Source organism: Squalius cephalus, assembly GCF_949319135.1.
Source record: "Squalius cephalus genome assembly, chromosome: 3".
NCBI lineage: Eukaryota > Metazoa > Chordata > Actinopteri > Cypriniformes > Leuciscidae > Squalius > Squalius cephalus.
The window spans coordinates 38818483-38843398 of NC_137124.1; the positions used below are offsets into that span (position 1 = coordinate 38818483).

The 24916-nt window shown below is 39.9% G+C and overlaps 1 protein-coding gene across 2 annotated transcripts; it reads right to left on the bottom strand.

Annotated features, from left to right (window-relative positions):
• Positions 1 to 33: 33 nt before the first annotated feature.
• hspa12b (heat shock protein 12B) lies at positions 34 to 18499 on the bottom strand. 2 transcript variants are annotated; one of them, XM_079866772.1, is made up of 14 exons: positions 18304 to 18413; positions 18076 to 18219; positions 15874 to 15965; positions 14306 to 14400; positions 12695 to 12819; positions 12415 to 12601; positions 12080 to 12184; positions 10526 to 10642; positions 7717 to 7894; positions 5714 to 5800; positions 4578 to 4682; positions 2268 to 2526; positions 2072 to 2175; positions 34 to 1986 (listed from the first exon to the last, which is right to left on the bottom strand). In XM_079866772.1, exons 3-14 carry the CDS (start codon positions 15917 to 15919, stop codon positions 1319 to 1321), a joined length of 2076 nt encoding a protein of 691 aa, XP_079722898.1. In that variant the 5' UTR covers positions 15920 to 15965; positions 18076 to 18219; positions 18304 to 18413; the 3' UTR covers positions 34 to 1318. The 2 variants fall into 2 exon arrangements, with proteins under 2 accessions (XP_079722898.1, XP_079722897.1); XM_079866771.1 differs by having other exon boundaries at positions 18076 to 18499.
• Between the last annotated feature and the right edge of the window lie 6417 nt (positions 18500 to 24916).

A 24916-nucleotide genomic window follows, 5' to 3' on the forward strand; every position in this document is an offset into this window, starting at 1 on the left:
TGAGTGAGAAGTGACTATACATCAGATCAGGGAAACATTTAAAGAAAAATAACTTTATTTTCAGTCATTGTGATTAGTATACCAGCAGTTTCATAGTAAGTATCGGACTAAAGTCAAAGTTTTAGGACTTTATTCTGACGTTGTTTTGTGTGATTTAACCCCTAGCTTGATCCACTTATGTCGAACTGATGTTCAGCATATTTGATAGGAAATTTAACATCTTTGAAGTTTGTGGGGAAAAAAATACAGTTCCTTTGGTTTTCTTACCTCCTGATAGATGAAAAGCCAACAACATTGCTTTTACATAAAAGATTAAAGAATGATATTTCAAATGTCATTGATAAATGTTATATTTTAAAGTTTATACCAGGCACATATAAAAAAAAAAAGACACTTATAGACAGGCTTAAACGCTTAGACCTGGAATAATTTAAAGTCTTGAGAGGTAGTGTTTCATTGACTTTAGCAATTTTAATTGTCCTGGAAGAACAACCTAAATGTCTCTGAAAATAGTTTTCATGGAGCAAATAAGTAAAAGTACAATTACAACCAGACAGAAAATAAAATGTCTACAAATCGCATTTGAAAATGTTACTACCTGTTTTGTACCTCGGAAATCAGAAAACTAAATTTCTCTGCCAACCAAACTCCTTAACATTTTTCCAAATGATTACTGCCTCTTCTTACCTCCAGGTGGCGCAACCATAATTTATAAACACGAGATCTGTCTTGATACAAGTTTAAAATGAATCATTTTTAGTTATAGAGTGTATGTTTACAAAAATAAAAATTAAGTGGCTTTGATAAATCAATATTAATATGAAGTGTCTGCAAACTTAAAATGATGTCTGTTTCCTGCATGCGTGACATGCTGGTACACACCAGAAGCAATAACAAAATTGGAACTACTTCCTCTGTTTGACAGGAAATGCATTTACAGAAATTATGCCAAAAATGGAAGCTTGTTTGATAATAACCAAATGCATTTCCCGTTATGCTTTACTCATTGAAGGTCTAATTAAAATAGTCTGTTGCTCTTGACATAAATGAGATTTTCATTACTCATAATTATCCGAAGCTTACAGTACACATACAGAGACCGTACTCATAGCTGGTGCTTTGCACGATAAAAAACGAATCCCAATAACATTCCAGTTCATCATTCAGCCCTTCAGTTTTTACATCTGCAATCCTTAAGGATCCAGATGTTGAAACTCAAAGCTGTTATTTCAGATTATTTTTTTGATGAGATTAGCTGTGGTTAAATGTCCCTTGCATTTTACAAATTCCAGTTCTCTCCAGAAACAGCATAGTAGGATCAGTTGGACAGGAAGTCAATTGATGCCCGCACCAGTCGGCCGGTTGCCACATCAACAGCTGTGACTTTGATCTCAGTGTCTCCAAACTGCATGGTAGTGCGAATCTCTCTGCGTTGAAATGTGCATCCTTTATCATTTTCACCAGCATTAGCTGCCGCTGCCCCCGATTCAAGCAGGTCTAGCGTGATGGCACCACACTTCCTCACCCTGAGGTCAGTTATATAGGTTATTTCATCAGTGTCGCTGCAGTAGATGTTGATTATGATCTTCCTTTGTCCTATTCTTGCTGGAGTGTAGCTCCGCCTCACCACCTCACCCAAAGCCACTGATTGATCAACACAAACAAAGCGGTCCAGGATGTCAGTGCACCATTCTCGGCCATCTTTAATGAGTAGCTTGTCACGAGGGTGTCGACCTTCCACAAAGCGGTTCAAAACTCCAACACCGTAAGTTAGCGGGCAACGGCGTACACGGACAACAGTGGGGTCTAGTCCAAACAGGACTGCACCCTTCAGGATGGTCAGACCTACATCATGTGGAATTATGATACGGCAGTTCCGCCCTAGTGCGTTCTGGGCTGCGCGTTGAAGCATGGGCGACTCTGCAAATCCTCCAACCAAGAAGAGAAAACGCACACCCTTTACTTCCTCCTTCTGCATCAGGTTCTCTGGTAGGGTGAGAGAAATCGATAAGATATCAGGGAATTAAATACCGATCCCTGGCTTAGTGTTTGATTGAGAGACTTCTCTTACCAATATGTTTTATGATGTTGTTGATGGTCGGCTGAAAAAGCTCATTCATGGCCTCTGCAGAGAATCTAAGCATCCCTTGAGATGACCACTTTATAAAATTCACACTGACAGAAACATAACACAAAGTTAAAACATAAATACTCACACTTTCAATGGCATAATTTAGCAAATAAAGTTCTCAATGAGTTAGACTTACTTGCTCTTGCGCAGGGCAGTCTCCACACTCTGCCCCCGGTGTCGTTTGTAGAAGTCAATGAAAGAGAAGGGCAGTAAGATGTTTAATGAGTTGGCCCGGCCAGGGGCCGCTGTGCGCTTACGGGCTTCAAATGCAATGGTGAGGTCTACCCAAGCTGCTGGACGTTTTGCTTTAAAACTCTCAATGAAGTCAGCCCCAAAGATCAGGCACAACATGGCCTCAAAGGCAAGATCCACTCCAACTGCTCCATAAGGACCCCCTGAAAGAGAAACATGTATATGTACCATTTAGGTTTAGGTTACATGCCACTTGATTTGCATGTTCACCACATGTTTTCTTCAGGTCCTAAACTAAATCCTTTGGAATAATCATGATCAATCAAAACGACCTTCAGCATCGGATCTTTTTCAGGGTTGGAGTGAAATGACAGGGAATGGCTGAAGTGAACAATCAAGTTTGACCAGCTTTGATTCCATTCCATCATTAGTGCTAAACATTTTGGCTAGTAGGATGTGCTCCTGGATTTGTTAGTTTTGGAAAACATTCAAGTCATTTCCCTTGATAAAAATATAGTTTGAACCCCAACTCCAGAGCACTAAGCCTAACCCTTCTCGTTCCCCTAAACCAGAAATCAGAAATCAGAAATCAGAAATCAGAAAGAGCTTTATTGCCAAGTGTGCTTGCACCCACAAGGAATTTTTCTTGGTACTGAAGCTTCCAGTGCACATATACAAATACAAATACAACAAGAAACATAGTAATACAAATTCTAAGAATAAAAATATATAAAAAATAAATAAAAATAGTATAAAAGTAAAAAAGTAGGGTCACAGTTGGGTTTAGTCCGAATAAACATTTACAGATTATGAACATATTTACAGTATTTTGAGTAGTATGAATAATATAAATATAAATATCACCTGAGTTAGAGAATATTGCACTAGACAGTGGGAGTCTAGCGCATGTTACAGATTTCTAAACATATTTACAGTATTTTGAGTAGTATGAATAATATAGATATAAATATCACCTGAGTTAGAGAATATTGCACTAGACAGTGGGAGTATTGCACTTACAGGCATATGCCTTGGGGGCATGTTAAGTGTTCAGAAGGGAAATGGCCTGTGGAAAGAAACTGTTCCTGTGCCTGGATGTTCTTGTGGCCAGTGATCTGTGTCGCCGTCCTGACGGTAACAGTTCAAACAGGTGGTGTCCAGGGTGAGTGGAGTCTGTGATGATTTTACCTGCTCTCTTCCTCACTCTGGAAGAGTACAGGTCCTGGAGGGTTGGCAGGGGGGCACCAATAATCCTCTCTGCAGTCCGGACTGTCCGGACCAGGGGTGTCCAACCCTGATCTCGGAGGACCACTTTGAATGCAGGGATTAGCTCAAACACACCAGCCTGGAAGTTTCTATAGATCCTGAAGACATTGATTTTCTGGTTCAATTAGGACTGGAGCTAAGCTCTGGGCAAATTAAAAAAATTGCTTTTTTGCACCTTTGAAGGGAACTTCGGGAAGGGGAAGCCATTTGTAGGGGTGTTCCAAACAAAAGTGAACTAGTGAATCCCTTCACGATGGGCCCTTCCACAAGTCTGTTAGTGAAGGGAACATGCGATGGTCACTTCAAGAAAATTCTTGAAATAAATCAACTTTTTGATGATATTCTAATTTTATGACCAGCACCTGTATATAAAGCATATTAACAACTTCATTATAAATGTACATTTATTTGTATTATTTTAACAGAAATAATAAGACATTCATGTTGTCACTGCCTAGCATTGTCGTGTTAACATTCCATGTGAAGCTAATGAGGAAATTACGTAGTCTTTCAATGCTCCCTTTGCCAAGTGCATTCATAACGGCTTCATTACGACACACAAGCTCCCTTCAAAGTCCCCACTACAAGGGCTTTCCCTTTCAGAGTGAGTTGGGCATAGGAATGTTCACTTCTGATTTGCCCTCTGCTGGAAGGTGGCCCATCGTGTGCAGGATTGGACCCCTCCTCCCCACCCTACCCTGCTTACAAGCACCCTTGATGTGTCTGTTTGCCAAGCCCACACTCATAGAAAACACTACCATACATTTGGCACTATATCCCCTAAGTGTGGACTTGGAGGTTGGAGGGGGACAACATGGGTTTAAGGTGCCATTTGAGACAGGGCCGTTGATCCAGGAACATGTCCTAAAACTATGTACAACAGTTATTGAAATAAAAGTTGGTCAATCATGACTGTTCTATCATTTCACTCTAGTATTGAATATCTTTGAGCTGAAGATGAAGGAGTTGGTTTTGGTCCTCAACTAACCTGAGGCTTTGTAAAGCTCCTTTAGTGTGCCCTGTGGCTGCTCAATCTGATGCACCGTCAGATCCACCGTCCCACCGCCACAGTCTGCCACAATGTACTGATCACCTTTGAGAATACACATGGTTATTTAATCATGACATTAGTCTGTCTCATTACCTGCTTAATAATTGTTACAGGATTTTTGAAGCAACGATAACACCCTGTTCTTACACAGTTTCATGGAAAATGGCCTCCTCTTTGTTAATCTATAAGCATGTGTGCACTCTTGAGACTTTGAAAAAGGAGAACTGTATTTTTAGTAGTGTATGAGTTAGATGGCAATAAACTCTCTCTCTCTCTCTCTCTCTCTCTCTCTCTCTCTCTCTCTCTCTCTCTCTCTCTCTCTCTCTCTCTCTCTCTCTCTCTCTCTCTCTCTCTCTCTCTCTCTCTCTCTCTCTCTCTCTCTCTCTCTCTCTCTCTCTCTCTCTCTCTCTCTCTCTCTCTCTCTCTCTCTCTCGGAAACATCTGGAGCTGAAGATCTTATTATTTTGACCCTGCACCTTGTCATTGTGCCAGTCATGCAGAGAGAGCTGCATGCACACACACTGCAACCATGCGCTCAGTCTGTGCAGCCAGTAATAACATACCAATGATTGCTCCACAATGAGGGTCTCTTACACATATGCACAGCAATTAGAGTCATATAAACAATATTATATGCACATAAGGAACAAGAAAGTGTGGCTAGGGGAAATCATGTTTTAAGATAGGAAGGTTCCATCTTACGTGAAAACTGAAAGAAAAAAAAAGTAGTGCATTACAATACTCTGGAAATGATTTCCCTGGAAAGTTTTGTTATGATCTGTTTGTGGTTACTTGTATTATGATCAAAGAATCACAAAAAATATATATTCATGTCTTTATTAAAGCATCTTCATGTTTAATTTGTTAGAGTGTTAGAGCACTCTATATGGCCAACAGGCAAAATGATGTCAGTTTCCAATATAATTTGTGTATCTGAGGACAAAATTACTATTTCATATATTTGTTTATTGCCGCCATTGCCATTTAATTTATTGCAGCCATTATAACTTTAAAATAATATGTCTATTGTATGTCCTCAGTTAAATAAATGTGTGTGTGTCTCCATCTCTTACCTGTCTGCATCTCAGACCACAATTCTCCAGTACCACTCTCCACCAGAAAAGTTCGGCTATGTCTGGATCTGCGGAGCTGCTCACGGGCTGAAAGAAACATTGACTTCCTTTAGTCAATGAATCACTCACACATGGGCAGCATTAATCAAAGCCTTATCACATTAGAATCAATACAACTCACGGAGACAACAAAAAAGAGAGGGAGAGATTGCAGATACCTGGATCAATAATATGGCAGCCTGCAAAACAAACCTTGGTTTAATGAACCTAACGCATTTGTTTGTAAAACATGCTTTCGAGATGTGAGCACAATTTACTTCAAGTCTTGCTCTTACAGTATATACCTAATAAAACAAGCTTGTTTCATGGCTGCAGTTTTATAGTGGGTGATTTTAGTGAATAATGACCTGCTAAACTAAGAATTATCTGCTTCACTTTCGGGTTTACTAAGGCTACTGATTGGCATATTTTCTGAGGAACTCTTTTTATGGAATGCATTACTTCAAACATTTTCTTTTCAGGTAAAGTGTGTGAACACTAGAGAATACAGACATGCTGCTTAACATTCCCACAGCTTACAGCAAACACACAGAGAAGAGAAACTTAACTACACTTTGGGGACAATCTGGAACCCATTACAATATGAAACAGAGGAAAAAGAGGAAAAGTAAAAAATAAACTGATTTGAACTTGAATTACTCTAAAAGCCATGTGGTTTCGGAAGAACAGAGACAGTGATTAATAATGTGTCTGTTGTCTTAAGAAGATGAGAGAACAGACAATGATGCACTAAATTTATTTGGACTAGTTTCTACCCCACACTTTTCACCGGAAGAAACTCTTTTAAAACCCACTTCTCACACTCGCTAGTTTCACTAGTTTATTTAATGTTTCAGTTAACAATGTTCAACAGTATACATACAAGCATCACAGGAGAATTCGGTCACAATTGTCATGTCATGAACATTCATATTATAGTTTTAAGGTAAATAAATACTTATAAGATTGGAAGTTTCTGTATGTGACGAGTAAAACAACAAAATCAATGCATAAAACACATTGAAACTAATTTCAAAAGCAGGAAAAATTAGACATGCCAAAGGGTTTTCAGGAAAGTTTGCCATCTTCATAAAGAAAAAAAAAAAAAAGAAAAAAAAAAAAAACACAGTTAGTGTAAATAAAATAAAAATCCCTTGGAACATAAAAGTGGCAAAGCTTTGTGTTCCTTGATTTATGTGTGTACATGAACATTGTCCAATTGTAAAACATGTTTTGGGAGATTACATTTTGGAACATAACATGCTCAAATCCCTTTGAATAAGCAAGCAAGCAAAAATGCAAGAAAGAATGAAAGAAAAAATGAATTATCCAGGGAAACTAGTGTAAGCAGTCTAGAAGAGGGTGAGCTCATGGTTCGCAGCACCTTGTTTCAATTATAATGTGAAATGTGTGTGTATAAGTGTAAGTATATTTTGTTTGAGTGTAAAAACAGGAATGAATGATAGTGTCTACGGTGCTTTCTTTTCTGTTGTATATAAATGTGAAAAGAGTGTTTGTAAAAGAACCCCATTTTTTCTTTTTTCAAGCAGTGGTAACAAAAACATTGTCAATCTTTCAAAGAGTTTTTTTTTTCAGCTCTGTAACCTCAGGGGACGCTCTAACCTACGGGTAAATGTCATCTCATTCTTGCTGTCTTAACCCAAACCATATGCTCTCATAGTCACTAAGACCCATTTGGTTCTGGATCAATCTGACCCCGATCTAACTGTCCTCAATGCATACAGCCGCAAATAACCACACAAAACAAAAACAGCACTCTATTTTCAAGGGATGAAAGACAGTCCTGTATTCCCCATGCTTTAAGCATGGTTCCCATTTAATGTTTATAGAGAAATGTGATACACTCAAAGCAAGAGGTTTGGACTCCTTCCCAGGATCAATCTGAGAGCGAGTGATATTGTATAATGCTAATTGGTTTAGAAGAAGAAAAAAAACGTTCTTACCCTGCCTAAAACTGGAATCGAAAGGGCGGGAGCCATCTACATCTAAACCATTGGTTACTGGACGTTGGCTGAGGTCAATGACCTGGTGTAGACGGAGCTTCCTGCAGTAGATGGATGCAGCCTCTGGTTCAAGAGCTATGAGGAGCTGTTCAGGAGAATCTGCAGTCACCAAACCTGCCTACAATAAGATCAACAACATGAGCCTTAATTAGTAGATTGAGTTCATATTGAGAAATATACACTTATCAGCAGTTTTTAGGCAACACACAGAGTGGTGTTTAGTTCCTGAGTGAATCAGCATTTTGAACAAATCAGTTAAGTTAATATTTCAAAGACTCCCTTGTATAGACAGCCACTTGTTTCATTCCTGAATGAATCAGTGTTTTAAATGAACTGGTTGAGTGAACAATTCAGTGGCTCACTCATACAGACAGTAATTTGTTTAGTTCCTGAATGAATCAGTTTTTGAACAAATCAGTAGAGTGAATGATTCAATGACTCTTGAATAGACAGTCATTTGTTTTGTTCCTGAATTAATTAACATTTTGAATGAATTGACACTTGTTTCCACCTACTGGCATAAGTAACGATGTAACCTGCAGAAAAAGTGACTGGAAAATCCCTTGTCTGGAGCAGGGCCGGCCGTGGTATAGGCGACATAGGCGGTTGCCTAGGCCGCAAAATGACAGGGGGTGAAGCAACCTCAAGCAAAAGCAAGAGCACCCTCATTTGATACTGTAATAATATCATATTGGTGAAATTGATTTGACAAAGGCTCCAGTGCGAATTTGTGTTTGTGCTTTGGAGAGCGTCAAAGGGTTTCTATTTGCGTGTTTTTGCTGTGTTGAGCAATGAAGCCAATCACAGACATGTCTGTTGATCTCTTAAATGCAATGACCAATCAGAGGTGTTTAAGTTTGCTCATAAATCCTCTCATTATAACAAATGGAGTAGACACAATGTAAATAACAGATTAGTTGTGCAGTGTAGAGAGCTTAATTGATTATAATAGAACTTTATGACATCCCAATGAACTGAGATGAGTGGTAGCTTTTTAGTGATTTTAAATGGAGCTTTGCTCGTGTTTCTGCCAATTAATATCCTAGTACTTAAGATTGCATTATGTTTACGCTATCAATGTTGTCATCGATGAAAAAAAACAAAAACATAATAGTTGACAACGTTATGTTGGACTAAATTAAACACTGCCTGCGTCATGACGTAAATATAATACATCAGCAAAATCTGTTAATTATGCATGACAGTGCAATTACCATAGACATTAGTTTTTACATTAGCAAAACTGGGGAGAGTTGACTTTTGGGGGGCACTATCTAAAATCTTGCCAAGGGTACCAACAGAGTCTGGGCCGGACTTGGGCTGAAGAAATTCAAACTGATACAAACTGAAAAGTACCAGTGCTGTTGAACTGTATGGTGCATTGAGTTCTTTTGACTTGGGACAGTCAAACACTATAGCAATGCCCTAGCAACCACCCAGAACACTCTAGCCAACGGTAATTTAGTAATCAATTTAGTAAGAACTCTCAGAACACCTTAACAACTCCATGGCAACACCCTGGCACCCATTCACTACACCCTAGCTAGCATCAATTAACACATTTTATGAGCATGCACTGCTCAAATTATTTTCAGAAAATTTTCACAACGTCAAATGCTACTACAAAATAAAACCACCATGTTTACTGTACAATGAGCACTGGTATCATGGTAACCAAAATAAACGGAAATAATGTTTCAGTATATTGTAAAAGTATCAGTACACTACCCCAGTTGGTCATGGAGTTATGATAGGAGGTGGTGGGCTGCCTCGTTCCCCCTATCTTGCTTGACTGGGACAGGCGTGGTTTCCTGTGTTTGTGTGCTGGTCTCTTGCATTGTTTAACCTCTGTGACATTGCAAAGAGGAAATTAACCTCGACCTGCCTTACCTCTAGTAAGGTAGTGAGAGAGAAAGATGCAGGGCTACTAGAACAAGTACAGTTCTGACATGGGCCTGTTTAATATGTAGAGTTGTTGGCTGGTTTAGGTATAACTGCGGGGGGATTTCAGTGGTCTTCGAGTCTGAGCAGCTGGTAGTGATCGAATCAACAGTCTTTGTTCTTTAACGGCGATCTCTGCACTGTTGATTGTTGTATGTAAAAAGAATCTCTGTGATTGATTTCTTAGTGTTTTGCTCATAGGGAAATGTACAAGTCTGCAATACTGAACATTTCACACAGGCAAACACACACACACATATTTAATGGATATCAGGTTATAGTCCTCTTGGCACACTATTTCTCTCCACTCATACAAAAGTCTTTCAACATTCCCATTTACTGTATGTGTGCACTGTGCAGTGACTATTGCATTCCTTTTCATATACGCACATTTCCTGAACTGCACTTGGGGGCTGAAGGACATCACATTCAATGTGGGAGTGTGCATTTGTGTATGTGTGCATGAAAGAAGAAAGAGAGAAAAAGAAAGAAAAAGAGAAAGAGAAAAAAAAAGCTTTTGCCTAAATAAACTCCTAATTACTGCTTATTAATAGTTAGTAAGACAGTTGTTTCCCAAAGTTTAGGTATTGGATATGATTAAGGGATGTATAATATGGTCATGCAGAATAAGGCATTAAATGTGCTTTGTAAGTATTAATATACAGCCAATATCCTAGTAATATGCATGCTAATAAGCAACTAGTTAAAAGTGAGAATTGGACCCAAAACTAAAGTGTTACTATTTGATTATCTGTAATTTTTCATATATGTAGTGGAAACTGATCTTAGATCACTTATGCTACATTACCAAATAGGCAGCTTCTCGCATGAACTGCTTGGCTGGCTGCCGCCACACCGCAGGAACAGTGATGACCCATCGTACTTCGTTACTTTCCAGCACAGAGGAGGACTGGTCCTTCACCTCCTGAAAAGCACACACACACACACACACACACGCATTACTACTTTTCCATCTCTTATCTAAACTACATTCCACAGATAACATTTTCATACTTATATTAGTTATTGATATCCCTTATTTCCGTTCCGCTCTAAAATGATGTGCCGGACTCAAAACACTCAGGATGCATGGCCGGAGGTTTGGTAGAAATCTCCATGTTAGTGTTTTCCCACAAGCCTTCAGGGGCTCCAGGAAGCAGGAGGAAGAAGGTTTGGGTCCAGCCAAAACTGACAACAGATTGGCTCAGAACCTCCACCTCCCCTGACCCCCACTGTTCACAGAGACTGGATGTGTTCTTGTTTGAGTAAAGGAAAAGTACGTCCTGAAAGATTTGGACCAAAGCCACCGCACACTACTGCTCTACATTACACTGGGGGTTCATGTTCAGTCTGGCCCTAGATGGATATTAATATTGTACAACTAAGATAGGCAACAAATGCCTAAATAAGTGAAGAATAACCAAGCCAATAACAGCACTGGAAAAATGTGTTTCACAGATAAAAATTTTCAAATAATTAGTAAGTCAAATACAAAAAAGTAAAGTACAAAGAATTTTTTTTTTTTATCAAATAAAATTTTAAAATGATATATTTCAGAAATTCGATAATTAATATCCATCCATTCTCTAAACCACTTGTCCTATGTAGGGTCATGGGTATGCTAGAGTTTATACCAGCACGTTGGGCCAAAGGCTAAATTTAATATATAATTTCGGTAACACTTTAGAATAAATCCATAATAGTTAACTATGCAGGAAGTAATGCAGGATAAATGAGTAGTACTACATTAACACTTCAGTTAATTATAAGGAAACAAGCTTATCTAATCTGTTAATAATATCACATTTAGGACTGAGATAGTTCCTTATTAGGTAATCAATAATTACTGAATGAGATTAGCCTAATTTATAACTATCAACAAACTAACTATGACAAATTATAAAGAATTACCAATTAATTGTGAATTACTCTGTAGGAAATATTAGTGAACTGGACCATTATTCAAAACATTTTTTTTTCCACTTATGTATAAATAATGGTCCAGATTAGTAGCTCTTAATGGGTGACTATGTAACACTTGAGTACTTAGTGATGCATTTTATAACATTATTCAGAATAAAACAGACAACCGATTACGTCTCAGACACGTTAATGTTGTGATTAGTAATTAATTTTTAATTCTTTATAATTTGTCATAGTTATTTGATAGTTATTAATGACTCTAATATCATTCAGTAATTACTGATTTCCTGATAAGGAACTATTACTCCTAAATTTGATATACTAACTGATTAGTTAAGCTTGTTTCCTTATTAGTTAACAGTAGTAGCTCATTTTGTCGCTGGAGCAGTACATGTGTGTGTGTGTGTGTGTGTGTGTGTGTGTGTGTGTGTGTGTTCACCTTTAAAGCATGTTCTCTGAAGAACCTCAGGGCATGAGAAAACACCTCAATGGCCCGAACTCTTCTTCCACTTACTGACTCCAGCTCAGTCTCCATAGATAGATCCTATAGAAAAGCAAGAAAGTCTGCTGCAGAAATGCTCACAGAAGTGTCATAAATAATCCACTCCCCTTATGCTTTGCTTCAGACAGATAATAGATCTGGCTTCTTCATTTTAGACAGTGTTGTGATACCTTATCAACAATGCTTGATGCCCCTAAGCTGAGCATTTACCATACCTGAATAAATTCTACTATAAAAAAACACAGTCAATAAAAAGTAGATTATGTGTTTACACTGGTGCTGTGGATTTTCATTTTGAATTTGTCAAAGTAGAGCCAGTGCCCGGCCTCCTCTGGGTCAAGGTCATGGTAGCTGTCTCGAGCTGCAAAGCCAAAACTGTGGAACCGGAGGTCAGGGGTCAACAGCAGACAGGTTGGACTCTTCTGATTGGCTACACCAGGGTCGCCACCCTCCCACCGCCTGTTAGAAAAACAGGGAGAAATGTAGGGTCAGATATGGGCAGGGGAGTTATAAGAACATATATGAACTTCAGGATACAGATATCATAAATACCTCATCATGTGAATGGTCTCAGGATCTTCTGTGAAACTGAAGGCATAGCCACTGGAGGTGGTGCCAAAATCTATAGCGACCACCACAGAAAATGGACGAGCCACACACGGTCTCAATTCTGTCCTCTACAGAGAGAAAGAAAGAAAAAAACAATGTAGACAGAAAGAAAATAAATCTATTGCCTTATAATATTTTCAGAGGGGTGACTTTACAAAAAAAATTCTCCCTGGTACGGAAAGTAACTGACTCCACCTTCTCCCTCGCTCCTCTTATCTCTAGATCATTTCCCTGACCTGAGTGTTACATTGACTAACACATCAGAAGGGAGTGTATCATGTATCACTTTCAGCTTATGTTCATGCCAGTATTTTTTTTTGTCCATTTAAGGTGATTTAAGTATGTGTTTAAAAACTCGAGACTCAGGACAGTGGAATGAAAAACAGCAAGGTTTAGAGAAGCATTTAGAACGCTGTGTCATGAGCAAAGAGCCACAAGACACAAGTACATCGGGCAAACGCGTACGTCTAGCGCATGTTTACATCGAAAAACAATGGAAGGGTAGAGCAGTGTAATAAAAAAAAAAAAGGTGACATTCACACCGAATGCGTTTTTGCGCTTAAATATGCGAGAAGCACAACAGTGGAATGAAAAAAACGCAAGGTCCGTTTGATTTTTAAAGTTGATCTTCTTGTGTTTTTAGACATGAATGCAATGGTCCAAAACATCAAAAACTATGGATAGTTTTCACACATTCTGTAAGACCACAAGTGTATTAAGTGTGCCATTTGGGACAGGGCCATTGGCCATGAGTTTGAGGCAAGACTATGTGTTTGTCCAACCAACAGCAGACAGAGACCTTGAATTTATTTTTGCAATTCGATTTTGTGAAGTTGGTGCCTTCTAGACTGAGAAAACCCAGAAAATGTATTTTTGGCTCATGTGGATGAAAGACAACAACTCCCAGAATGCACTTGCTTCGCTGCCCTACGAGGCCACTCCCAAGCCACGCCTACCGGTTACAGAGGGCAGTATCGGAAGAAATGATACAACTAGACTACTAGTTGACTCGAAACTGAAAAGACGTCGTTTTATCGTGAGATCCCACCCCCTATGGGTGGCTGAAAACATGTGGAACTAGCTCCAACTACTAGCTGTAAGTCTCTAGCCTCTGGCCAAAAAAGCCTCCGATGATGCAAAATGACAATTTTTTCGTCATCTGAGGGTTTTCTACAGACACACAATACAGAAATCTCTGGTCTCAGGGGGACATGAGGGAGGGAAGCACGGTTATTTGAAAGTAATACCGGGTTTCTACTGATACAAAGCTTAATGCTAATCGGTGAAGTATCCCTTTAAGTGAAAAAAGTCGGCTTTCGAAGGAAACGTTTTTGTGTGACCACAGATTGCAGTGCACTTTAACTGGAGGATGAACTAATGATAGTGCTGTTTTCAACCAACTGACTGAGTGCTAAGTAAAGAAGCATAATTGCATATTTCTGGTGGGACCACATCCTCTTTTAACATAACTGTAGTTTGAAGCATCTGATTTTGCCATTTAATCCAGGTTTATCATATAAAGTGCTAAAGAGAGAGGATCTGTCATGATCTTACCGGAGAGGGAGAGGGAGTAAGAGGAGTGATACTGCACTCATTTCTGGAAGGAGATGGAGAACCAGATGGAGATGTAGAGGCTGATCTGTCTTCACCTGAAAAAGAAGGATACAAGATAAAAAGATTGATTGAGGAATAAAGGGAGAAATCCTAGAACTTTTTAAATGAGTTGCTCATGCATTGAACTGGAAAAACAAGAACAGGACTCCCTGTATGTAGAAACACCAGAGTGGCTGAGCAATTAAGAGAATTCAGGAATTTCTGGAAAATTCCATATTGGTTTTAAGCTCAACTGGCATGTGTTTAGCGACATCAGAATTTCCAATGGATGGTTTTGTTGGGAAAAATTCTGTGGGTCATTTTAGATTTCATATCACCTTATATGCTGAATGGCCTTATACCTTTATAAAAGAAATGCATATAACCTAAATTTCACAAGTATTTAAAGTTGCAATGAAACAGGAGTAGTGACAGTCCAGTCCAGAACTTAAATTCAATTACTGGGTAACTAGGTACCCTGAATCTACCCCTAAACCATAACCTAAATCCATGTAGTTACCTTAAATTTCCAGGACTTTATAGTAAAATAAAGTGCAACTGATCTTTTCCGCTGTATTATGATGTACATCGAAGTGAAACGGCTTATTGAAAAAAGAAAAAAGTAGGGCAGGGACTTGGTTCTATATTAGCTATTGATTGGATTTGAAGATGTGCTGGAGGCAGATCTGAATCCCAGCTTCTAATCGATTGTGGACTTATGCCATCATTATGTCATCAGAGAGAAGTTTCACCGGAAAATCGAGTTGACATTTTGATTAAAAATTACAATGAAACATATACAGGGACGAATAATTTACAATCAGTTCATTATCATGCATTTAGAAAATAGATGATAGACTTTAAAACCTGGACAATTCTATTCAAATTCATTTGAAAGCTGTTTTCTATCCTTATCTAACACAGGAGTTATACGTGCATTCTGCGTTATCTTCAACAGTGTCATCATGTGCACTCAGCATTAACACTTTGATTTGTGGTGTCTCATATCTGTGGCAACACTAGCAGCAAGGAATTTCAGGAGCAGAATTCCAAACATTTCATAATTCCTAACACGGTCAAAAGTGTGCGTACATTTTCCAGGTCAAAATGAATTCCATGGCAAGTGCTATCAACATGCAAGGTCACTCTAATATGTTTTCAAACGAGTACTCAAACATGGGTGTAATTCACTCAAGAGTATGACAGGAATGTTATCGACATGTACAGATATTCTCAAGAGTGCAGAGCGTAGATAAGAGAGGGTCACACCCCGGTCCAGTATTGTTGATGGCATAGACAGGAATTACAGCATAATTCCTGTGGAAATGTGTGGATGATCACAGGTTTCAATTCAGCTTTACATTTTGGACTCCAAATCTGCTGTATATAAATTCTGGTTGTATACTGCAAAAGTACTTGTTCAACTATTATAACCTAGGTTCCCCACAGATATGATTATTTTTATTTTTTTCATCAAAGTCTTAATTTTAAGTATCAATTCCCACAGAATAATTTTAGTGAAATGTTACCTGGCACTTGTAGACTGTTGGTACTGAGCTGCAGGACGTCTGTCATTGTAGAGGTCACAGGGCTTTTACAGCATAACAGGGAAAGAATAACTCTGAAATGTGAAGCAGTTTAATTATTAATATTTGACCATTTTTCTTTCATGATGTAAAATGGTATATAGACTCAAGATAAATTTACATTTTAAATTACATTCAATTAAAAATTCCATTGTAGAAACGTATGAAAATAATGAAAATGATTATTAAGATTTTAGGAAAATATGTTATTTGATTTTACTTCATGAATATCCCAGATTACATTTTAGGGGGTCAGTATAAATATTTTTTAAAAGAACCATAAGAAATCAACATGACTACATCTTAGATTGCATTTCGTAGAATGTGGCACATGTTTTAAACACATTTTTTCATAGACATTCCTATGAACTATAAATTTATATTTTTTGTCTCTCTCTTTCTGAAACCTATTAGGACATCCCAGCTGCAGCAACAAAAGCATGGCATGATGTGTTAGTGGGTGTGTATTAATCATGCTGTTTCCCAAAGCTCTTGTTGGGCTCTGTTTTCAGACTAAATGATCTGAAACGGGAGAGAAACACAGAAATGTGTTAAGCAAATGTTAAATGCTAGTCTGATATCACACAGGTACTAAATTCTGTGTTTAGTTTACAATGCAATGGATTTACAGTAATTTCTTGTATCTGATGAACACAGAGGGAAAAATGAATATGGTCTGAAATTCAACCTCATGTCCCCCTACCCCCAAAGTGTTCCCCTTTCCCCCTATTTTCCCCATGCCTCTTGCCTTAATCTTTTCTTTGGACTCGTTCCCTTTTTCTTTTTCTTCCACTATTAGTTTCAAACCCTCTCAGTGTGTGTGTGTGTGTGTGTGTGTGTGTGTGTACGTACGTACGTACGTACGTGTGTGTGTGTGTGTGTACGTGTGTGTGTGTGTGTGTGTGTGTGTGTGTGTGCGCACGTGTGTGTGTGTGTACATGCTTGTGTGCTCAGGAGAGTAAAAGGTTTTTGGAAAAGGAGAAAAGGTGGAGAGGGAGAGGGAGAAGGAGAGGGAGAGGTGAGGGCCTCCCACAATACATGTTTAGTAAATGGATCTGACTGGAATATACTCTCCAGATGCTAAAATCTGGGATGTAGCCAACCACATTTGGAACACTTTATATAGATCAAACTTGCAAACCTTTCCACAACAAAGAACATTTTTCAGAAATGTTCTTTAGCAGAAAACGTAAAACATAAAGACATTCGTAAATCTAAAAAGTAAAAACTTTTAAGAGCCCATTGAACTTGATTGCCTTTGAATATGATTTATCACTGCCTCTCCATATGGTTTCAGACACACTTCATACAGATTACAAATGACATCACAGAGGCTTTCTGGCACTGAGGCTGAGTCATTTGAACAAAGAAATGTTTCTTTATGGTTATTTTTTCTACCTGTTTTGCACAGGTTGTTGTTTGAGCCTATGTATAATTTACAGCATTCACTTATAAAGTTGTGCACTTCAGCAATATAAGAAAACTGTGTATCTCTTATTTATAGTATATAGTAACATGTCATTTGATTTAATGTTTTTGTATGTCTAGTCTTCATATTCAATGTTTTTACCATCAACTTCATTATGAACTTCATTATGATTCATAATGAATTTAAAGCTTCTGTCTGAGACATTTCAGTTGTTTAACTTGTATATAGTCCCTCTTTATATTTCACTATCCATAAGCAGCTTGGCATATTGTCGACTGCCACTGAAAATAATTTCAGCGTGTACTTTAGTTTGTTAAAACCACAGACACAAATCTTGTTTCCTCCGAGAGTTTTCTAAAATCTTCCTATTAATTTCCATCCAAGAGCTACTTGTGACACAGCGACACTTTGCAGAAGCTGAGGTCAAGCATGATGAATTACCGACCCCTTTCCTACTACATTACAATTATAGTCATTTTGGAGGATGTGCAAAGTCGTATTTCAATGTCTGATAGGTAATTATGGTCAGCATGTCCACTAGAGTCCCATTTGTCTTTTTATGTTATACTAGAGCATCATTAAGTCACCCATCTCTCTTGAAAACACCCGACAATCCCACTCCTGTCAGTCATCACAGCATACAAAAAAGACAAAGCACTGCACCTGATGCTGGTCCCATGAAACATTTCACATTTCTTTAGCATGTTTGTACTCACCCTTTTGTTTAGAATATTCCAGTGTCCCCTGCCTGGGGTTGTTTAGTCCCTGATCAAAGTTCAAAATCCTAAAAGTAATTGGATGTTTCAGTAGCGGAGTCTATGTAATGATGCTGTTTCCCAACAGAAGTTTCAGCCAAATGTCTGAAAGAAGAAAAGCACTGAATGTTTGATCTAAAGTTGAAAAAAGTTTTAAAAGTGATCAGATCCAAAGAATATTCCACTGACTTCTGATATTTCTCTGTTTCTGTATCCCAGCAGTCAATCCGTCATCTGCAATGGAATGTCAGGGAGGAATGGTTGAGAGAGCCACACACACACACACACACACATGTACAGGGGCTGGATATGAAGGTTTCTCTAGTGAAGGGGGAAAGGGGGGGGGGGATCTGACTTCATACTGACACAGATTCAATCACTGTGTACCGGTGTGTTTGTTGGAGTGGAAGAGAGAGAGAGAGAGAGAGGGTGGAGAGTATTTTGAGTGGTAGCGTGCACTGATTAAGTCATCCGATCCCCCCTCCCAATGTTTCCCCTCTTTTCCTTCTGCCCACCCCCTGCATCCAACTCTTTCTTCCCTCTCAGCTTCTCTTCCAGCTCGATCTTTTTTCTTGTCTTTCCTGTCTTCTCTTCACTCTCTGTTTCCTTTCTCTCTCTAACAAAACTCTAAACTAGAAAACTGTTTAAAACAGTTTAAAACTATACATGCATACAAACAAATGCATTTTAGCTCATCGATGTTGCATTAGTTTGACCTGCTTATTGTAAATGTTCATGAATTCTCATGTGAGGTCACATTTTTAACAAACGCACCTCTGCACAAACAGACCTACAGTTTTGTCGAGGCCATGATTCTGGTGTGCGTGGGTGGTTTCTGTGGTGTCTCTATGTAGTTGCTTAGGTGTTATGAGTGGTTTAGCCTGATGTTATGTGGTGGTTAGGGTGTTCTAGGCATAGATATACATATACATCATATAGTATGAATGTTATCCAGACATACTACATCTGCCATGTTGTCATTATCATGTGACCTACCAGTATCAGTTACATCACTTTACTGTCATTCATAAATTCACAAAATCACTTAACTGTCATTCTCCTCATGGGATAGTAAAGTGTCCATCGTATACACAAATTTGAATAGTAGGTCATCCGGGTACTTTTTGCCTATACTCTTATCTATACTGTTAGTAATGTGAATTTGGACATACTTTTGTTACATACTGTTTTTTGCCTACTAAATACTGTAGTAGGGAAGTATGCGATTTTCGATGCAGCCTTAGTTCTTTTTCTTATTCTTTTCAGTTTATTGGTGGTTGGTAGACCAGCTTTTGGTGCATTACTGCCACCAACTAAACTGGAGTGTGAAGAATTGATGGGACTCAAAAAAAAAAAAAAAAACCACACACACACACACAAAAAAACTATATTTTTAACTTACTTTTTGTACTTTCAAAAACCTCAAGAAGATTACATATTGCATCGGAATTCTCCCACGTTTTTTAGACAGAAGACTTTCTATTGACTGTTTTATTTTCCATTTCCTGCAGCTTAATTGTTATATGCCAAGCAGTGTATAAGGATGTGTTTTTTCTTAGTTCATTTACAATTACCCAGTTACAATGTTTTTTGATTTGCCCATGTGGCTCACCTGTGTCTTGTTAATTACCTTGTTTAGTCCCTTGTGTTTCTTGGTGTATATATATATAGCCCTCATTTTCCGTTGTTGTTTGTCAGATCTCATCTCATTTTATGTATTGTTCTATTTCTAGCCTGAAGAAGTGTAATTTTGAGTTTATTTTGATTAAAGAAAAGTGCTTGCAAATAGATCCATCTCTTTTCTGCCTTTTTGCAACCCCTTGCTGACTGACCAAAACAAATGGATCTAGCAGCAGTTCAGATCCTCTTCCTCTAACAGGGGGATCTGTCCCTTGAGGAGCACACACAGAGGTTTCTTGATTTGGTCCCCTTCATGTCCCGTATCGGCCTGTGCTATTCACTTCTTCGGCCCTGTCTTCATAGACTCCCTTCAGCCCTTTGACTCATCATTTGGTGGCTCCACCTAGCATCTTGGATACACCTTGGGCTTCCAGTTCGCCAGCTCTGTTCTGATGTGTTGATCTTCTAGATCCACCACAAGCCTCCAAGCCCACCACTCTACCTCGACCCGTCGACCAGTAAGCTCTACCTGGGATCTTGTCCTAATGGCTCCATCTGCCTTCCTTGTCCCTCATGCTCTGCCCTGGTAAGTTGTCACTCTGCCTTCACCGCGGACTTCTGGGCGTTCGTCTGCATCTCGGCCCCCCACGCCTTCAGCTCCATTGGGCTCCTTCCCACTGACCCCACTTAGTCCTCATCTGCAGCAGCTCCACCTCTGTTTTCTGGCACCCTGGCACCACCTCTATACCCTGGCTCCCTGGCTCCACCTCTGTTCTCTGGCACCCTGGCTCCACCTCTGTTCTCTGGCACCCTGGCTCCACCTCTGTTCTCTGTTCTCTGGCACCCTGGCACCACCTCTGTTCTCTGGCACCCTCTGTTCAAGAGATGTTCTCTGGCACCCTGGCTCCACCTCTATTCTCTGGCACCCTGGCTCCACCTCTGTTATCTGGTACCCTGGCTCCACCTCTGTTCTCTGGCACCCTGGCTCCACCTCTGTTCTCTGGCACCCTGGCTCCACCTCTGTTATCTGGTACCCTGGCTCCACCTCTGTTCTCTGGCACCCTGGCTCCACCTCTGTTATCTGGTACCCTGGCTCCACCTCTGTTCTCTGGCACCCTGGCTTCACCTCTGTTCTCTGGCATCCTGGCTCCACCTCTGTTTTCTGGCACCCATGGCTCCACCTCTATACTCTGGCACCCTGGCTCCACCTCTGTTCTCTGGCACCCTGGCTCCACCTCTATACTCTGGCACCCTGGGTCCACCTCTGTTTTCTGGCACCCTTGGCTCCACCTGTTTTCTGGCACCCTTGTCTCCACCTCTGTTTTCTGGCACTCTTGGCTTCACCTCTGTTTTCTGGCACCCTGGCTCCACCTCTGTTCTCTGTTCTCTGGCACCCTGGCACCACCTCTTTACTCTGGCACCTTGGCTCCACCTCTGTTTTCTGGCACCCTGGCTCCACCTCTGTTCTCTGGCACCCTGGCTCCACCTCTGTTCTCTGGCACCCTGGCTCCACCTCTGTTCTCTGGCACCCTGGCTCCACCTCTGTTCTCTGGCACCCTGGCTCCACCTCTATACTCTGGCACCCTGGGTCCACCTCTGTTTTCTGGCACCCTTGGCTCCACCTGTTTTCTGGCACCCTTGTCTCCACCTCTGTTTTCTGGCACTCTTGGCTTCACCTCTGTTTTCTGGCACCCTGGCTCCACCTCTGTTCTCTGTTCTCTGGCACCCTGGCACCACCTCTTTACTCTGGCACCTTGGCTCCACCTCTGTTTTCTGGCACCCTGGCTCCACCTCTGTTCTCTGGCACCCTGGCTCCACCTCTGTTTTCTGGCACCCTGGCTCCACCTCTGTTCTATGGCACCCTTGGCTCCACCTCTGTTCTCTGGCACCCTGGCTCCACCTCTGTTCTCTGGCACCCTCTGTTCAAGAGATGTTCTCTGGCACCCTGGCTCCACCTCGGCCACTCATCCCCACAGCTCTGCCTTGGTCTCCAAGATCTTTAGTGTCACCCAGTCTCTTTGGCTCTTCTTGTCTCTCTCTTTTTCTTCTTTGGTCTCTCCTAATTTCCTAGTTCATTTTCAAGTGTATCATTGTTGTGTAAACATATTCTATGTTCATCAGTTACTATGGTTTTTGATTTGCCCTCAGTGCCTCATCTGTGTCTTGTTAATCGCCTTGTTAAGTCCCTAGTGTGTGTGTGTGTGTGTGTGTGTGTGTGTGTGTGTGTGTGTGTGTGTGTGTGTATATATATATATATAGTCTATAGTCTATATATAGTTCTCATTTCTGTTCTTGATTTCAGCATTTTCAATTACTAAAATTGAAATAGAAATGAATTAAATAGAAATGTGTTCCTGCATGTAGTTCTTCCTTATACAGTAATTTCTCAAACATACAACACTTTAAGCAAAATATACAATGTCTGCTGACAACAGTAAAGTTAGTCAATTTTTGTGGCGCTCAGGTGGTAGTTAAAATGTCTCTGGGTTGTTCAAATGCCCTCACAAATACTCTTCCTTCTAACCATTTCTCTTGAACAAGAAAACTTGGATCCGTATATTTCCAGTTTTCTCATATTTAATTTGAGTTTAGAACACATTGCTAATGGCATTTACCTCCCTGAGCCATCAGGGCGAATCTCACAAAGGTCATTAGAAAGGCTACCAAAAAAAGTCCTTCTACTTTTTTAGCCTTTGTTTACTGACAGAGACCCTCACATCTTCTCGGTTCCATATTTGACTGTTTATTCATGGCGTATCCATTCACAACTATCAGCCGACTCACTCCAGCATGTTCTGGCCAGTCTGTGAATAAACACTCCAGACCACACATTGCTTTCTTGGTCAGACAGGAAGCAACCAAGTGAGTTAAGAGGAAGTGAACAACCCCCGACTAAGTTACTCGTGCTGCACACTGAACCAGGAAGTGCTTTGGCTCTGATCACGAACACACCCTAAAGCTTCCTCTTTTACACACCACCCTTCCGCTTTCAGAAGGGCTGCCCATTAGCGTCAGCCTCTCTTTAGCAATCAGAATGGCAAATAGTCATTTTGTAACTTATTGCACCTGTTCTCCTCTTAAATGAATTGATAGATATGCTCCCTATCAGTTCTGCCTCTCATCTAAATGATTTTACTTATCACCAAACATGTCATATTATCAACATGTAAATAGTCCATGCATGTGCAAGTGCTAAGTGCACATGAATGTATGCCTTCCAGCCTTGCCTTTTCCTGTGACTGTTGTCTGTACTTGAGGAAAAGGTGGGTCCACTCCTCTGACCTCAGTCACACACACACACACAGACACACACATTGCTATTTTCAATGAGACTCCCACTTTAACTCTATTGTAATGCTAGAATTACTAGCAGACTACAGCCACACCATCAACATCTACACACCCCTGGCCCATATAAGAACAAGCTGGAGGACCTGGGGAACCCAGTGTTAGGGTGGTTTTCATAAATAATGATCCTGTGATACTGTCAGGAATGAAGTAGTATAATTGGATCAAGTTCCTGAGAGAAGCAGCATTTGGTGTAGGCCTATACTCTTTTATGGACTGGTGAGAGTTTTAGACAACAACAACAAAAGAAGTTTATTTGTGGATGACAAACTGTAAGGACTCTTTGTTCAAAATAAAAACATCACTAATTGACTACAATGTGTAGTCTTCTTGCAACAAATCAGCATTGAGGAGTAGCACTTTATGAATCAACAAGAGGAGCATCTCAAGCTTCTCCCTTATAGGCAGAAACAAATGACACATAGGGATGAACTTTAATTCAAGCAGGTCAAACAATGTCAGTACTGATATAATAGTGAAAACTCACTGGAGATGTTGAAGATAATTGTGTCATAATCAAATTATGTTTAAGTTGTCACCAAGTCTAATACAAACCAAACCAAACCAAACATAAAATGCACTTGTACTAAGCATGTAACAGAGTCCAGTAAGGATTGCTCATGAGGAGTCATAGGGGCTGTTTACATGACCCCGTTTTGAACTAAAAACAAAAACTTTATGCGTTTTGGGCGTTCATTTACATGACAACGCCGTTTTGAGGGCTTAAAAAAGCAAACTTTTGGAAACGTGTTTCAGGACACGTTTACACGACAAAGATGTGCTAAAAACATTTTCTTTGCGCTTTTAGCGTACAGGCGACAACGCTGTCAAAACGATCCCCGTTCACACGGATCCGTGAAACCGAATAAAAATGCTGTGTTATGCATACCAAGGCCAGTGGTTGGCAATGTCACTTTGAAAAGAAACACCATGCACCTATAGACTGAACACGCAATACGCATAGGAATGACACCACCGGTTTCACAAATTCACGTTTTGTAGTTTATGCAGAGACGATAACAGTATCTTATACAAAAACTTGCTCTTTTAGGGGGCGTTTACACGACACGGTTTAAAATTGGAACTAAAAACGGAAAACCGTTTATGCGTTTTGGGCATTTATATAGGCCCACATGACAATGGCGTTTGGGGGGCCTGAAAACGCTAACTTTTGAAAACGAGTTTCAAAGTGCAGGTTTTTGAATACGACACCGCTATCGTCTCCGTGTAAACTGAAAAATGAGAATTTGTGAAAACATCATGCACATGTATACAAGTAAAGTTAATTGTAATGTATTTGTAATGTATAAACAAACCCTTAGTATAGCTGAGGCATATGCCCACCCCACCAGAATTATGCGTTTTTAAATATCTGAACAAAAGATCCTGAGTGTTATGCTAGAAGAAAAAAGCTACAACATCTTAAACAATGCTAAGATGGTTTGCTTGTCACAGAAGAATTTAGGGCACTTTTCAGCAAGTCAGGCAGCAAGTCAGACCTGCTGACCAGCCACCCAAAATCAGTCAAGTAGCCTAGTTTGACCAGGACTGTGAGAAATGTTTAAACCACCTTAGAGCAAAACAGCTTAGGCAATTTTAAGATGCTTTCCCCTCACAGAAGGGATCTTTATAGCCTACTGTTGTGTCGGAAGGATAGGGATTATTGTAAACGGCTTTATTACGCCACCTGCTGGACATCTCAAAAAAACTTGTACACTTGAAAACTACGAAATATTGGTCATATTGTTTGCCTTGCCTACAGTTCACACACACACACACACACACACACACACACACACACACACACACACACACACACACACACACACACACA

Excerpts from the sequence above, each read along its gene's own strand:
- hspa12b (XM_079866771.1), bottom strand. The coding sequence starts at position 15,919 with ATGACAGACGTCCTGCAGCTCAGTACCAACAGTCTACAAGTGCCAG. Across the intron at positions 7,895-10,525 it reads TGCGAGAAGCTGCCTATTTG|GCAGGTTTGGTGACTGCAGA; the intron begins GTAATGTAGCAT and ends ATCTTATTGTAG. Across the intron at positions 2,176-2,267 it reads ACTGCCCTGCGCAAGAGCAA|TGTGAATTTTATAAAGTGGT; the intron begins GTAAGTCTAACT and ends TGTTTCTGTCAG.